Source organism: Diospyros lotus, chromosome 3, assembly GCF_014633365.1.
Source record: "Diospyros lotus cultivar Yz01 chromosome 3, ASM1463336v1, whole genome shotgun sequence".
Classification (NCBI taxonomy): Eukaryota; Viridiplantae; Streptophyta; class Magnoliopsida; order Ericales; family Ebenaceae; genus Diospyros; species Diospyros lotus.
The window spans coordinates 8,902,724-8,919,615 of record NC_068340.1 but is presented as its reverse complement, the minus strand read 5'-3'; the positions used below and the strand labels follow the sequence as shown (position 1 = coordinate 8,919,615).

At 36.0% G+C, this 16,892-nt stretch overlaps 1 protein-coding gene across 1 annotated transcript in view; it reads right to left on the bottom strand.

Moving 5' to 3' along the window:
• Positions 1-961: 961 nt before the first annotated feature.
• LOC127797019 (double-strand break repair protein MRE11-like) overlaps positions 962-16,892 on the bottom strand; it is a 53,111-nt gene continuing 37,180 nt past the window's right edge. Inside the window, 2 exon segments of the mRNA XM_052329461.1 lie at positions 962-10,174; positions 10,224-16,890. Coding sequence (XP_052185421.1) covers positions 16,756-16,890 — 135 coding nt within the window. The 3' untranslated portion in view covers positions 962-10,174; positions 10,224-16,755.

Here is a 16,892-nt window from a genome sequence, read left to right as displayed (position 1 = left end):
TTAATTATTGTTTCAAAGATGAAGAATTCCCTTCCACGTGGGTACTTTCCAGATCATGTTTATCTCTCGAAACCCAAGCTGGCCAAGTCGCTCAGCCTAAATTCAATGTGTCTTTTTGATTGAAAGGTAAATGTATATATATCAAAGGAACTATACAAGTACTGTTATACTCGAGATTTTCCATATTCAAGGAAATAGAATTATTCAGGGGCAAAATTGTAATTTTAAAGCTTGGGTAGAAGTGCAATTTTTGAAAAAGAAATTCGATAACAAGTGTAATTTATTAAAACATCTGGAAATTGGTGGAATTCAAGAATAGCCTAGGGACCTAAATGTTATGGATTTCAAACTCTTGTTAAATATAGATTTGGATTTCAAAAACTATTTAAATGTTGCTTTTGATTCCAAATCCAATTTAAATCCAACTTTGGGACATGTGGCGCAAGGCGATTTGGCCACACATGAAGGTCATCATGGAGCCTCGTAATGACAAGACAAGTGACACAAAGTGATTAACCACAATTTGAAAGGTAATTATGAGTCATGATGAGAGAACAAGTGGCACAAAGTGGTTAGCCACAATTTAGAAGGTAATTGTAAGTCATGATGAGGGTGCTTAGGTGGCAAGATATGTGGTGAAATATGATTGGCCGAAGGTGTTTATAAAATGCGACTTTGGGTTGTAGAATTGAGCATTCAAGAATTCAAGCGGAAACTTTGGGGAAATTTTGGTGGGATTGATAGAGTAGAAAGTGACGAGTGTGTTCTTGGGAAAGAAAGCAAAGATCTGCAAAAAAGAAGGTGCGGAATTGGTGAAGAAACGAGGGAGAAACGGGCTTTGCTAGGAAAATTGAAGCTTCGCTGAAGTTCGTGCCAAACTAGCCAAAAAAATAGCAAGATAAGTTTCGATAATCTGACATTCTTGTAGAGGGATGAAAGAATAGTGTGTGGAAAAAAAAAAAGGGTTGAATTGAAGCTAAAATGAGAGTTATGGTTGAAATACGAAAACTGCGCAAGCTGGTCAAAGAACAAGGACGGCGCGTGAAAGCGTGTGGGCCACCTTCCCAAGGCACGTGAAGAGCCATTTTTGCCTGAAATTTTACATAGTAACTCCTCTTTTAATTATTTACAATTCTATATAAAAATATTTAATGTTTGATTTACAAAAACTGGTGTTTCTTGCAGAAAAATCGTCGAATCCGCCATTAAACAGGCAATCTTCTACTCCTTTATTTCCTTTATGCAAGCTTCCACTTCTTTATTTCTTTATACAAGCTCCTAACCATTTTCTTATGTTTTTGATCCTTACTCAAGCTCTTAACCCTGTCTTAAGTTATTCGCTCTTTCGATTACTTGTAAGTTCCCGTTGCGAGTCTTTTTCGTATTATTTTCTTCGATCTGAACGGTTTAGTCTGGTTTTTATTTATTTGGCCTATAACATAACTTCCAATTGAGTTATGTCCGTACTCTAAATGAGGGTTTTGAACCGCCCTCAAATTTTTAAGGGATGATGCGTTGCTGCTAGGTTCAGAATACACGAGGAATTATGTCTTCTTGCAAAATGGATGATTATATTAAGAGTCTTAATGGGTGAGGTGTATGGGGAGTCTAGGGAAAGCTCATGAAATGCTAAGTTTAAAGAATATAAGTAAATCTTAATTGTGGGTATTAAAAGGTATGGGGGTACAAAGCCACTGACTATTGACCGTGGGTCGTGGCAGTCGGTGGCTGGATGTGTGGGAGCCAGTTATCAGCTGTTATGATAAACGAGAGACGGGTTAGAAGAGCTAGTACTACTAGATTTTCACCTTGATTTGTGCATATTATGATATTGTGTGATGCATGAGGTTTGGATTGCATTCATTGAGGGGACATACTTTGTGTGTAATGGGGTGTGTGAGCATTGGCATAACCCGGTTGGCCTAAGAGCTAGTTTGGGTACCTTAGGTAAGCATATGCATTTAAAGCATTTCACATGTGTGTATTTTTATGTGGATGTAGCATGGCCTGATGTTTGGTTTATGGGGATCTTGACATCACGTTTATGCTGCAGATGCCATTGCATTTTTAATGTGTTGCATTGCATGGTGAGGAAGAGTGGCTATGAGAGGTGGGTGAGACCCATGGCGTAAGATCGTGGAACTGGTCCACGACAACATGTTATGAATGATAGGAGAGGCCAATTGTGGTGATATGTTATGTATATGACAGGAAAAACATATTATGAATGTTAGGAAAAGTCTACCAAAGTCAAGAAAAGGCAAGTCAGGAATGATGATATGATAGTCTATATTGGGCTGCTCACAGGTTTGTATGTAGAACTTAGGCACCAGCATGTGTATCTTATGTGGGCCCCAATGACCCTCTATGTGTAGTTTACTTTATGTTTATGCATATAGAGCTAAGACACGTGTGAATCATGACATAGTATGTTATTGCATTGACATGAATTGCATGTGATATGAGGAAAGTTCCATTCGTAACCTGTTGCCTTCATATTATTATACTTGCGAGCCTTGCGGCTCACATTTCGCTTACGTCATTCCAAGTAAGACCAGGGTACCATGCAAGGGCAAGGTAAGCAGTGCTCGAGGCAACGGTTAGACACGTACATAGCAGTCCCAACCATAAGGTCCTGGTGGTTTCTTCTTATTGCAGATGTTGTAATAGGATAACATGTTAGATTCAACATTGTTTAATGTAACTGACCTCAATGTATGCTTAAAAATGAGTTAAGTGGATTGATGAGGCAATAGCAAAGCTTTGTTTTCAGGAGTAAGTATGTTAGTTGTATTTTAATTACGACTATGGCAGGTGCCAATTATTCTGACGCTTTCCCTTGAATTCCTCGGTTAGAGTTTCAAAGGAAGAGGTCGCCATGAGTTGTTGGTAGTCGTGCCAGCATCACGTCCCCGAGAAAAAATATAAATATTAGCTATGTAAAAATTAAGGGCATTACAAGTACATTGGGCATACCTAGGCAAAGAAATGAAAGGAATACAATCAATGACTCAAAGCGAGGGCCTCAAAATGAATCAAAACATGAGAATACAAAGAAAATGACTCTGTATACTTGTGTTTTGATCCTACGAATGACCGTATCCACACAAGGCCTATGGCCTTCAAAAATCTTCCTATTCCTAGTGCTCCAAAGATAGTAAATAGTGCAGGTAAGAGCAATCCTCTTAACTTTGGCTTGCCACAATGTTCCTCGAGCTTCCTTCTTCAGCCACTTGTCGGTGGCAACAACCCAAACCCACGGTGGGACAGTTGTCCTATTTCATCAATCTAAACAGCCACTCAAGTCGTTGAGGGATACCACAAACCAACATTCAAATTAGAGAAAACATGAGAACATAACAAAGCCATGCTATGAATTTTACAACTAATCACCTCCTGCAACATATAATTAGATAGTCCTAGTGCTCAATAACAAATCAGTTTTAACGGTTAAGATTGTCAAGTTCACCCTTTAAAGTAACATGGTTACTGTTGAAAGTTTTTGACAGAAACAAAGAGCAAAATAGCAAAGCAACGAGAGGGTCTTCAAATGCAAAAGTCATTCAATGTTTTATTCAATCATAAACTTCAATTTATACAGCAAAAATATAAGTTGAAATCAAAAACAACTTCCTAATATTAAGCTATAATCAAAACAGAAAATATTCTCTAAAGACTTGGTCTGTTGATCTATTATTTAGCAACTCCCTAACTGAAGCACTAAGGCACGTTACCAACAGCTCCTCCTTGCCTTAGTTGCTGCAAATGCAAATTTTAATTTTTGCATGTCTTAGATATAGGCATATGGGTATTTCATGGTTTATGGTTATGAGACATAGGTATGGTTATGGGGCATAGGCATTTTTTGGGCATTAAGTATGGATATGATTTTGACTAGAGTTAAAATAACTCCTCCTCCTCCGATTGGCTATTCATTACTGCTTTGGCTTCATTTTGTTGTTGATTTTTTTGCATAAAACTTTTCCATCAAACTTGGGGCTCTGTTCTTTGGCCTTGTTGCTGTTTGTTGGAGTTTTTGCCACCTGCTTTGCAGGGTGGAGAGTTGTTGTGCGTCCACCACCGCCCTTCTTACCATCTGTCTTCTGAGGTGTATCTATTTTTGCTTTCTTACGTGTCTCTTCATCTTCTTAATCATCTTCATCCAACCTTTCTACCAGCTTCTCCTCCATCACTCACTCTTCTTGTTTTGGGTTGTATTTTAGCTCACTCAATGTCACAGGTCCCTCAAGAAGAAGGGCTCTGATACCATGTTGAAAGTTTTTGACAGAAACAAAGAGCAAAATAGCAAAGCAACGAGAGGGTCTTCAAATGCAAAAGTCATTCAATGTTTTATTCAATCATAAACTTCAATTTATATAGCAAAAATATAAGTTGAAATCAAAAACAACTTCCTAATATTAAGCCATAATCAAAACATAAAATATTCTCTAAAGACTTGGTCTGTTGATCTATTATTTAGCAACTCCCTAACTGAAGCACTAAGGCACGTTACCAACAGTTACAAATATTTGAAAACAGGATCAACAAAAGGGAAAAATGTGAGTTGGGTCATTAAGTTGCTGCTACAGATGCCACCAACCCACCAAAAAAAAATAATTTTGAGACTATATAAACAAAGCTGCCAAACATCTTGTTGCTTAGATAACAAGATAACACGATATCCTGAAAGAGTAATACATATACAAATGATGTGGGCTGGTACGGGTGCAAAAAAAAGTGCCTCCATGGTAGCTACCTCCATAGGGCACCATAATTTCTTGTTACCTACACAGAGTAGTCACTAGGCTCAACTATAAATCGTTTAACATCAATGTCAACAATCCCATTTGATTAGAACAAAATCCAAACAAGAGCTTTTACACAATACTGGGATGGCAACATGACAAGTGATCAATGAATTTCTTTGGTACTTAATAAGTCATGTGCCAACAGCGACAAACATCTTTCTTTTGACACGATAGTGATAATGCACTCGAAGGTGTTGATGTTCCATGTCCTGCCACATGATTAGAGGGCTGTGGAAAATGCATTAAGAATATTATTGCACCACCACCACCGAAACCACGCCTTACTCTTATTAGGTAGGATTTGTTATGTGAATTCGAACTCACCAATCTTCTGTGTCTATAATCTTATCTTTTATAAAGTCATTATATTGTTTGTCTTAAAAATACATTAAGCCCATTACATAAAAATTGACAAGAGATAACAAAATTGTCAACTCGATTAAAGCACTATGTATCATATTTTTATATACATACTATTATCCATATCCAAGTGAATTTTGGTCTCCCTTCCCTTTTATTGTTCTTAAGGTGGTACTATTATTTTCCTAAAACTAAGTATGTTATGGCGAATGTTGTGTATCATTGTTCACTATTCATGACAAAAGATGGCATGAGAATTTCTTTATTAGTGTTCCACAAAAATGTTTTGCCCATATCTAATTCACTAATTTTAAGACTCTCCCTTCTGCAAGAGTTACTTAAACTAGACGAGCTCACAAGTTGCATTAGTCATAACCCAATACTCTGCCTCTGCACTGAATCTAACACTACATTTTGTTTCTTACTTTTCCAAAAAACTAGATTTCCTCTCACGAAAACATAATACCCAAAGATTGACCTACGATCAGACAGAGATCCTACCCAATCTGCATTTACATAATAACAAATATTTGTATATCTCTTATCCTCATAGAGTAGTCCTTTATTTGGTGCTCTTTTGATGTATCTCAAAATCTGAGTAACATCCCAGTGAGAATCACATGAAGAACTAAGAAACTAACTAACTACACTCGCAGCAAAAACAATGTTAGAACAAGTGATTGTAAGATAGTTCAACTTGCCTACTAGTCTTCGATACTTCTAGGATCTAAAAAGAGCTCCCCCTCTCCTGGCAAGAGTTTGATATTTGGGTCTATTGGAGTGTCAATTGGTTTGTAGTTCACCATACTAGTTTTTTCTAAGATGTCAAGTGTATACTTTGGGAGATTGAGATACCATCTCTTGATTGTACAACTTCAATACCCAAGAAATATCGGAGTCTGTCTAGGTTTTTGGTTTGAAAGTGTTGATGGCATGAGAATTTTTTATTTATGACACAAGATGGCATGAGAATTTTTTATTAGTGTTCCACAAAAAAGTTCTGGCCATATCTAATTCACTAATTTTAGGACTCTCCCTCCTTTCGGGCAATATTTTCTGAATCTGATAAACATGTTACTTGCATATCATTTAAATAATGGCACAAACCATTGCATCTCTTAAAAGTGACAATATGTTAAAAGTAACAAGTCTAAGATCTCAAAAGAAAACAAAAAAACATCAATTAAAAGACTTGATCTAACTAGGCGGGATAGCTATCTAAGTCTAGACATCCCACTGTCTATCCATGGAAGATGAGTATACCTCATGCCATGTCTAAAAGGGTTTCTTATCCCCACCAAGTTTTTTTTTGGTCTTCCTTTATCTCTTTTACTACAATTTTTATTTTAAAGAATCCATTACACAGTTGCTTTTATCAGTTTTCTTTTCATATCTCCAAATTATCTTGATCAATACTCTTTCATCTTATCTTCAATAGGCTCCATTCCAACTTGATTATATATGATCTCTTTTATTCTTGTCTTTTCTTGTAAAGCTACACACTTACCATAAGATTTTCATCTCAATTACATTCATGTTTTGCACACATTGACACTTAACTACCTAACAGTCTAAACCATACAAGGATGGTCCTATAGCCATTTGATATTTCTTTTTAGCTTTCAAAGGATTTTATGATTGCATAAAATACTGGATGCATTTCTTCACTTTAACAATCCAAACTTGATATTATGAGTTTCATCCTCCATAATGTCCCATTCTTTTAAACAGTTGATTCAAGGTTTTCAAAATTGATCTCTAACTAGATCCCCAAGTTTTATAATAAATTAACCCACTTCTATTTTTAAAGACTTTACATTTCACATACTCAGTTCTTGACAAATAATTTAAACTTTTTGGATTGTAAGGTGTTTCCCCATAATTTAAATTTATTATTTATTTCTTCTTTTGTCTCCTTTATCAAGACAATATTGTCTACAAATAACATATACCAAAGAAATTCTTCTTCAAGGTGCTTTTTGAGTTCATCCATCATGCCAAGTAAAGAAGGCTCAATGCAGGTCCCTGATGTAATCTAATTGTAACTAGGAAAGCCTTAATATCTCCACAATAAGTCCTAATACAAGTTTTTACTTTGACGATGCATGTCCTCAGTAACCTTACTGTGAGCAATCCAAGCTCCTTTCCTGTCCAGTAACTTCCACAATACTTCTCTTAGTCTCTATTATAGTTTTTTTTTTTCAAGACTATAAATAGTATACGTAAATCCTTTTGTTTATATTTGAACCTTTCCTTTAGGGGTCTCACTAAATAGATAGCTTTCATTATGTAGCTATTAGACATAGAACCAACTGGTTTTCAAAGAGTTTAGGTTGCGTTCTCTTTACTTTTCAATTTTCAATTTTGAGTTTTGAATTCATTTTCAGTTTTCTATTTTGGTAGTCTGTTTTTAGAAACGCGTTCTCTTTGTTATTTTGAAAAACTATTTCTCAAAACAAAAAATTTGAAAACATGTTCTTTTTGAAATTTTGAAAATAATTTTTTAATAATATTTTATTCAATAAATTTGATTATTTAGTAAATTAGAAATATTTAATGTTAATATATTATTAAAAAATATATACATTTTAAAGTTAATGAATTTTGTAATATTTTTTCCCATTACAATAATAAAATATGAATAAATAAATAAATGTGTTTTGAGTTTAGAGTTTGTTTTGGATGAAAACACTCAAAATAACTTTTTGTTGTTTTGAGTTTTCTTTACAATTTTTTTTTTTTTGTTTTCAAAAATGCATTTTTAAAAGCAATAAAGAGAACGCGTTTTCATTATTTTAGAAAATCAAAAACTAAAAATGACTTAAAAATAACAAAGAGAACGTAGCCTTAGTTTCTCTCCTTTAACCTTTGCTCAATTACCCTCTTGCAAAATTCCATAGTGTGACTCATTTTCTTGATCCCTTTATAAAAGTTTCAAAGAACCAACTGGTTTTCTTGGCTCCTTTAACCTTTGCTAGAATGCTTTGGGAAGATTATTGTTTTAGACAATATGGTCTCCTTTGTTTGAATATCTTGACAATATTACTAGAATATTTTATAAATCTTCTATATATTCTTTGTAATCTTTCTTTAATTGTTCATTATCTTTTTAGATTAGTCTAAGACCCTACACCCATTGTATACCTTCTACGTTATAATAACAAGAATAAAATATTCTCTTACTTTAATATCCTCGAAGGCTATGGGGAGGACTACACCTAACAGTTGAGCATCACTATTCATCATGTCAAGATAAAGTCTATTGTTGTTCAATGGTTAACAAAAGTATTTGAAAGAAAGGAGGCTTCTTCATGTCTGAGTTAAAGGCATAGGAGATCGAGAATTTTTTTCTTGAACACATGCTGTCTAGATGTAACACCTGAATTTTTAGAAAGAGATAAATGCAAGAGGAAATTGGATTTCTAAAACCATTTTAGAATAGAATGGTTAGTTTCATAGAAATTGGAATTGAGTTCATATTCTAAATGGAGATTGAGATAAGGGGTTATCATAGTTCAAGAAGGATTGAGATTAAAGATGTAACGTATTAGCTAGTTAGGATTTGATAAGGATTATGGTTAATTGAAAAATTAGAAATAACAGGGGAAATTCAATGCGAAACCAAAGAGGAATTGGATGGACCCTAAGAAACTTATAAATCCAAACTTAGGAGGATTAAATCATCAAAACTTTAGCAATGAGAAGTACAGTGGCTGGATATTTGTGGATTTTCTCTACAAAGGGGTTTGGTAAGTGGTTATGTCTGGAAAACTATTTTAACGTGATATAAATTCTCAATTTTGTTACTTGATATATATTTGAATTGTTGATTTGAAATTAAATTGAGAATGTAGAATTGTGAAATTACTTTGAAAAGTATGAAGAGAATATTGTGATTCTAGCATATGGAAATCCTATGTTGTGAACCATGATACGTTGGTAAACTTCAGGAAGAAAGGGGTATTGACTAGACTCAAGAAGAGTATTGGATTACTTTGCATGTTGATGGAATCCAGGAAGAAAGGGGTATTGTCTAGATCCGGGAAGAGTAATGGGTTACCTTATACAGTTGGACTCCAGAAAGATAGGGGAACTAGCTAGTTATTGACTAGATCCAGGAAGAGTACTAGGAGAACCCCTCTTGCAACAATGAATTTGGGCTGTATTGCCATGGAAATATTTATTGAGATGATGATTTATTTACATTATGGAAATTGAATGGATATGCCATGCGATACTACATGAGTTGATTCTTTTGTTGATATATGTTTTTGCATGAGAAATCTTGGTGAAACTTTGAAACTGAAATTTTCTTTATTATATGTATCAAAAACTTTATTATGGTTGTGTTTCCATATTGTACTTGTTGATTTCGTCATGTCAACTAAGTGATGGAACACAACTATATCAATTATCTTCATTCACCACCATCTTATGAAACTTCTCCATATGAAAATGGTGTTGAAACTTCATTTCATCATTACTCTATTAGGGGATGTTATCCACTGTCGGTCTCAAACCCGGATAAAAGAGGGTTGTGTTAACTAGCCGACAGCCAGCGTAAAACCTAGTCGGATCCAAATATGAATTCTATACAAACTATCTGTTGGGGCGTAACCCACAGAAGTCTAGAATTCATGTAGCCGACTTCACATAGTGGGATAAAGGCTGGATATGTTGTTGTATCGATCCATTATATAGGGTAACCTTCATTGAACTTTAAACTCATCACTCTCTTAACATATTTTCAAGTGAGTAGGATTAGTGAGGCTGATGTGGACTTGGATGTCATGTACCTAGGGTTTGCCTAGGGTTTGAGTAGGATCCTGGCAAGTGACTTGTCTGCTGACTGAGAGAATTAGGGTAGGGAGAAAGAGAAGGAGAGAAGCTAAGGGAGAGAAAGAGACAGATCCGAAAGGGAGAGAGAGTTTGGAGAGGGGAAATCAAAAGATTCAATTGATATTTCTCAATGACCCCTCTACAACAGCCCTAGTAGCTACATATAGCTACTTCTCCTATGCTAGGATTCTATTACAAAGGCAAAACAGAAAATACTTCTCCTATGCTAGGATTCTATTACAAAGGCAAAACAGAAAATACAGGTAGTAAAATAACTAACTACTACTGAGAAATAATATGCTACACCCAACCCTACTGTAAGGTGCAAGCTACTATAAACCTTAGGGTCCTAACATTGGATTGGGGGATTACCAGTGGACTTAGTTTGGGTTTGTTTAATTTTTAGTCATTTTTGGGATAATATGGAAGGATATTTAGTCTACATGAACTTTAAGTCTTGGTTTAGGATTCATGGCCAGTTACATAACCTGTAAAGCAGGGGTGTGATACTAGATGTGTGTTTCTCTTTAAATGAAAATTGAATGATTTACAAGTTACAAAAATCAGCTTCTATAAATGAATGTAAAGGGCATTTTGGAAATGATCTTCCCTAATTCAAACTAGATGAAAGAAAAAAAAAAATTGTAAACTAAAAGGGAAGAAAGAATCCATAGTTTATTCTTGATATGGGTAAATGCATATTGTGCAATGCGTATCATAATCTCAGAGAAGTGTTATCCCAGATTTTATACCCCCCACCAAAAAAAAAAAAAAATGAAACCATCTTAAGCTAAATGTAATGTCATGGCAATATCTAAGTGAAGTTTTTGAATGTACACGTGCAATTTCAGAACTTTTAACAGTTTACTCCCCAAATGTAACCAGGTTCTAAATTTATTCTGCGAACCCCTTTCAAGTCACTTTAGGCAACTGCAACTTCAATTCTTCATGAAAAAATGACCAACGATAACTTCTCTATTTTCTTTCCTTTCCCATTGGTTTTGGTGAAGTGGTTATTGGCCATGACTTAAGGTCTAAGTTACAGTACAACAATAAATTCACATTAAATTGCAGCTAACAAAAATTTGAAATGGAAGTGTTGCCTTCAGAAAGTATAAACTGCCTCAGTTTGAGAAGAAGTCCAAAACACTACCCAGTTAAAAACTCGGGTATTACTATTTGTTGAGATATGTGAGATTCTTGCAAGATATTTGGTATTTGGTTATATTTTGAATTTGAGTTCTGAATTTGAATTTTAAATTTCTAACCCATTCCAGTATATCAGAATCTGGTTTGATGGAGTAGAAGTAAGAAATCAGTTTTGTACAACTATACAAGCAGTTTCTTGTTCTGCAGTAAATAAGAGAGAATCTGAAAATTCCAACAAATTGTAACAGAGCATTGTGAAAAAACAAAAGGAGAGGTAAAACCAAAGAGTTTCTCCTATGGCTTGAAATAGTGCAGCCTTGCCTACACCACCTGTGTTTACAGAAGAAAATTACCATTTTTGATCAGTTAAAATGAATTTTTTTATTTTCCTGGCCTATGATCTGTGGAAAATGGTTGAGAGATTATGAATTGGAGGAAGTAGAGTATCCTACTCTGCAGCAAATTGGGCAACAGAAGGATTTGTCATCAAGAAATTACAAAGCATTATCTTTCCTTCAAGTATAGTCTTAGGTGCCATTTTTCCAAGAATACCCGCTGCTACAACAGTGAAGGAGGCTTGGGATGTACTTGATGAGTTTGAAGGTTCAAAGAGAATATGAACAATCAAACTACTCAATGTGAAGAGAGAGTTTGATATGCTGAAGATGAAGGAAAATGAAAAGGTAATTGACTAAGTCACCGAACTTACTCAATTGTTAACCAAATGAAGATGCATGGTGAAGAACTTGAAGATAAGAATGAAAAGGTTCTTATCAGTTTGCCAGAGAGATTTGAAGCAAAAGTTTCAGCTTTGGAGGAGAGAAAAGATCTCAATACTCTGATGCTCAGTAAGCTTATTAGATCTTTGCAATCCCATGAGCCTACATAAACCTAGGACTGTGGAAGAAAACGAAGCTGCATTCCAAGCAAGGCTAAAACCAAAACCATCATCTTCTTAGAGATGGTAAGATGCCAACAGGAAGGGTCACAATCAAACTAAGTTGAGCCTCAACTCGGTGAGCCAATTTCTAGGCTAGAGCTCCAGCTCGAGCCTAAGCCTTAAAGCTCGGCTCGGGCTCGGCTCATCAAAAGGTTGACAAGCCAAGCTCGAGTGCCTACTAGTTCAGGCTCAAGCTTGAATTTGTTAGAATTATTTTTTAAAAACCTGATAATCTAATATGCATATAATCAACAAACATAACCTTAAACAAAACCTGATAATCAACAAATATAACCTCAACATGATAATCAACTAATAATAACTTCAAAGTACAATAAACATAATATCGTTCACATTAATTATATATACATATATTATATCATGTTAAATGATTAAATTAATACGTATAATAATTTTAAACATATTCAATTTAATTATATTATTATAATATTTTAAAGTTTGATAATTTTATGTTAAATAATATATTTATATAAGTATAAATAAATGTATTAATGTACTTATAAATGAGCTTGTTCATGAGTTATTTGCGAACTTCTAATCAAGTATGTCTACGAGTCTCTAATCAAACCTACTACTATTCACGAGTCTCTCATCGAACATATTCGTCAGCTTTAATGAGTCGAGCTTTATTGTGTTCAAGCTCGACTCGTTTACCTTAACGAATGAATTCAAACTCACTTTTGTTGAGCTGAACACCAAGCCGCTCGCAAACAGCTTGGCTCATTTGTGACCCTACCTACAAGTGATAAATCAAGAAAGGTAAGCAGCCTGAAATTGGATAAGGAGGTAAATTTTGTCCTTGTGGAATTTGCAAAAGGGCTAACCACCTAGAAAAAAGATTGTTGGTATAAGGGAAAACCTAAATGTAGACATTACGAAGAGGGGTTGGCCATATTGAGAGAAATTGTAGCCTGAAAGCAGCTGAACCAACAACAGGTTCAACAAGCGAATTTTACTGAAAATGAGGCTCAAGAGGAGATTGCTTTTTCATGGTTATGCAGATGAAAAGTTCTAATTCTGATCCATGGTTTCTAGACATTGCATGTGCTCAACGTATGACTAGGGACACAGACTTGTTTACCAAACTAGTATCACTTGAAAAGTCTGTTAAAATGGGCAACAGAGAGGTATCAGTCACTGGCAGATGCACTGTGGCTATTCAGATTGCTTCAGGTATTAAATTTATTTCTGATGTCTTATTAGTACCTGATTTGGATCAAAACTTGCTGACTGAGGGTCAAATGATGTAAAATGGTTACTTTGATGTTTGAAAACAAGCCCAGTAGAGTAATAGATCCTGCTGGAATTGAACTTGCAAATGTGCCTATGGAAGATCGAAGGTTTCCATTAAATGGTGAGATGGCTAGGTAAACAACATAGATTATCTTTCCCTAAAAGTGGTGCAAGAAGAGCAAACGAGAAGCTTGAATTTGATTCACAGTGATGCATGTGGACCAATGAGGGCTCCTTCACATGGTGGTAATTGGTATTTCATTCTTTTTATTGATGATTACACCTGGATGACCTGGGTTTATTTTCTCAAACAAAAATCTCAAGTGTTTTCAGTGTTTGGGAAGTTTGTCGTTGGTTGAATCTCAAAGTGGCTGCAAATTAAAGACATTTAGGTCAGACAATGGAAAAGAATAGACTTCATCAGAATTCAACCAATTTTACGAAGACCAGGGGTCGAGCACCAACTATCTATCAGCTATTCTCCACAACAGAATGGGTTCTCTGAAAGAAAAAATGGGGCAGTACTTGAGATGGCTAGGTGCATGATTTCTGAGAAGCAATTACCAAAAGCCTTCTGGGAAGAAGTTGTTTATACCACAATATGCTTGCATAACAGGTTACCAACAAGAGCAGTTCATGGCATGACACTGATAGAAGCGTGGAGTGGACATAAATCATCTGCGAAGAATGAGAAAGGAATCATAGTTGGCTATATAGCTCACAGTAAAAAAGGCTACACAGTTTACCATATCAAAACTGGGAAAGTGTTCACCAACAGAGATATCCAAATTTATGAAGATGCTTATTAGAATTGGGAGTCACATCAAGTAGAAAGAAAGCCCGTCACATTCATTTTGAAAGGTGAAAATGTTGACTCTATTCATCAATCAGATTTGGAATTTGAATCTGATGGAAGATACACCAATGTGAGGAACCAAGTCTCTTTCTGAGATTTATCGAAGGCATAACGGGACTATTGTAGAACCTACCATCTATGCAGACGCAAACAAGGTTGAAGAGTGGTATTCTGCTATGAAAGAAGAAATTGCAATGATAAAGAAAAATGATACTTGGCAGCTAGTTAGCAGACTCGAAATCAAACAAGCCCCTGGTGTTACAAGGGTATTCAGGATAAAATTAATTCCTGATGGTTCTATTCACAAGTATAAAGCAAGACTCGTGGTCCAAGGGTATTCACAGCAGCCAGGGATTGACTATGAGGATACTTTCGCTCCTGTGGGCCAGAATGGATAAAATCAGTATCTTAATTGCACTTGCAGCTCAAATGATGTGGGAAATCTATCATTTGGATGTCAAGTCAACGCTTTTAAACGGCCATCTAGAAGAGGAAATTTGTGGTGATCAACCTGAGTATTCAAGGCAGTGGAGATGAACTTTACAAGCTTCAAAAGGCCTTGTATGGACTGAAACAGGCTCATAGAGCTTGGGTACAACAGATTAATTCTTATTTGTGCAACAAAGGCTTCAAAAGGTGCGAGAATAATGCTGCATCTTATGTGAAAAGATTTTCTGATGGCAGAGTACTGATTGTATCTTTATATGTTGATGATTCGCTTGTAACTGGTAGTACCCCAGATGAATTGCAGAAGTTTAAAGCTGAGATGAAGAATCATTTGGAGACAATTAATCTTGGAGACATGAAGTACCTCCCAGAATTTGAAATTCATAAGGATGGAATTTATCTCTCAACAAAAATATTCTCAAGAAATTCTGAAGAAATTCAAAATGCAGGACTGTAAACCAGCTCGAATGCCACTGGTTTTGAATAAGAAATTATCCAAAGAAGATGGTGATGATGCAACCACATATAGAAGCTAGATTGGAAACCTACTGTACCTAACAACTACAAGACCTAATCTTATGTATTTAGCTAGTCTATTGTCAAGATTTTTACAAAGACCTAGTCAGACTCACTATGGTGCAGCAAAGAGGGTGCTTGGATATTTAAAAGGAACATTTCAACTCGGAATCTGGTATAGGCAGTCTGAAAATGGAAATTTGCAGGGATTTGTAGATAGTGACTGGGTTGGATCAGTTAAGGATATGAAGAGTACATCAGGTTTTGTTTTTTCATTGGGGACAGGTGCATTTTCATGGAATTCAAAGAAACAGGAGGTTGTAGCATAGTCTACTGCTGAGGCAGAATGTGTAGCAGCAGCAGCTGCTGCTACCAACCAAGTTATTTGGCTGACAAACAGTGTTCTAAAAGGCGCTAGTCGGGCGGCAGACTGGCACCTAGCACCTACACGGTGCCTAGAAAATTTAATTTTTTTATTTTTTTCTTAATATATTCTCTCTCTCTCACTCCCCCACCCCCCGTCCCCCGAAATTTCAGCACTCTCTCTCTCTCTCAAACCTGCCTCCTTCGATCACAGCGATGGTCACCTACCTCTTTTGATCGCATCGCTGCCTCCTATTCATTGTGCTACCACAGGTAAGCCCGAAGGCTATTCCCGTCCCTGTCAAGCGGTGGCAGAGGCAATGGCGACAACAAGATTTGATAGAGGCGACGGCGACTCTGCAATAGACAGTTGGTGGCAGTGTGAGCGAGAGAGAAAGGGAAATCGACAAGAGAGAAGGAGTAACGGGTAAGGGGAAACAAACGGCCGAGGCGATTCACACGGCCGATTGGGCCATAATCGGCCAGGCGGTTCACGCAGCTAGGCGTCCACCTTGGCCGCCTAGCTGCCCGGTACTGATTAGTCGGGCCGGTGCCTAAGGTGGCCGATTTGGCCATAATCGCGGTGGCCAGTGGTCGCCTAGCGCCTCGGCACCGCCTAGGCCGCGTTTTAGTTCACTGCTGACAAAAATACAAAATCCTAGAGGATTTGGGAATGGAGCTACAAGAGGCAATTGAGATTAGATATGACAATAAATCAGCTATTGGAATTGTTAAAAACCCTGTTCAGCATGGGAAAACTAAGCTCATCAATGTGAAGTTCCATTGTATAGGAGAAGTTGAGAAGAATAATGAAATTAAGCTTGGTCGTGGCAATTTAGAGGTACAAGTTGCTGATATTTTGACCAAGTCTCTTTCTAAAGCAAGGTCTCAAATATTGAGAGACATGCTTGGAATTTCCAGCAAAAATCTCTAGTATTAAGATATATGTGAGATTCTTGCAGGATATTTGGTATTTTGGTTATATTTTGAAGTTTAGTTTTGAATTTGAATTTTAAATTTTGTAATCCATTCCAGTATATCAGAATCCAGTTTAATGGAGTAAAAATAGGAGAACAAAAAATCTAAAAGTTCCAACACTATTGACAGATCAGAATTAAGAAATTATTTTTTTGGCTCCTCAATCATAAAGTGGCAATAATACAAGTCATTTTTAGAACATAGCATATTCTTCCGCAAGAAGCTAAATGAGGAAACATAATTCTTTAAGAACCACTTACCTGTGGTTGAGACTTGTTCACTCTCCTTTCCATGTCATCATCATCTTCTTCATCATCTTTGCTCATAAGCATTTTATGGACTGAAGATGAAGAGTTACCTGATTTTCTTCCCTGCTTGAAGC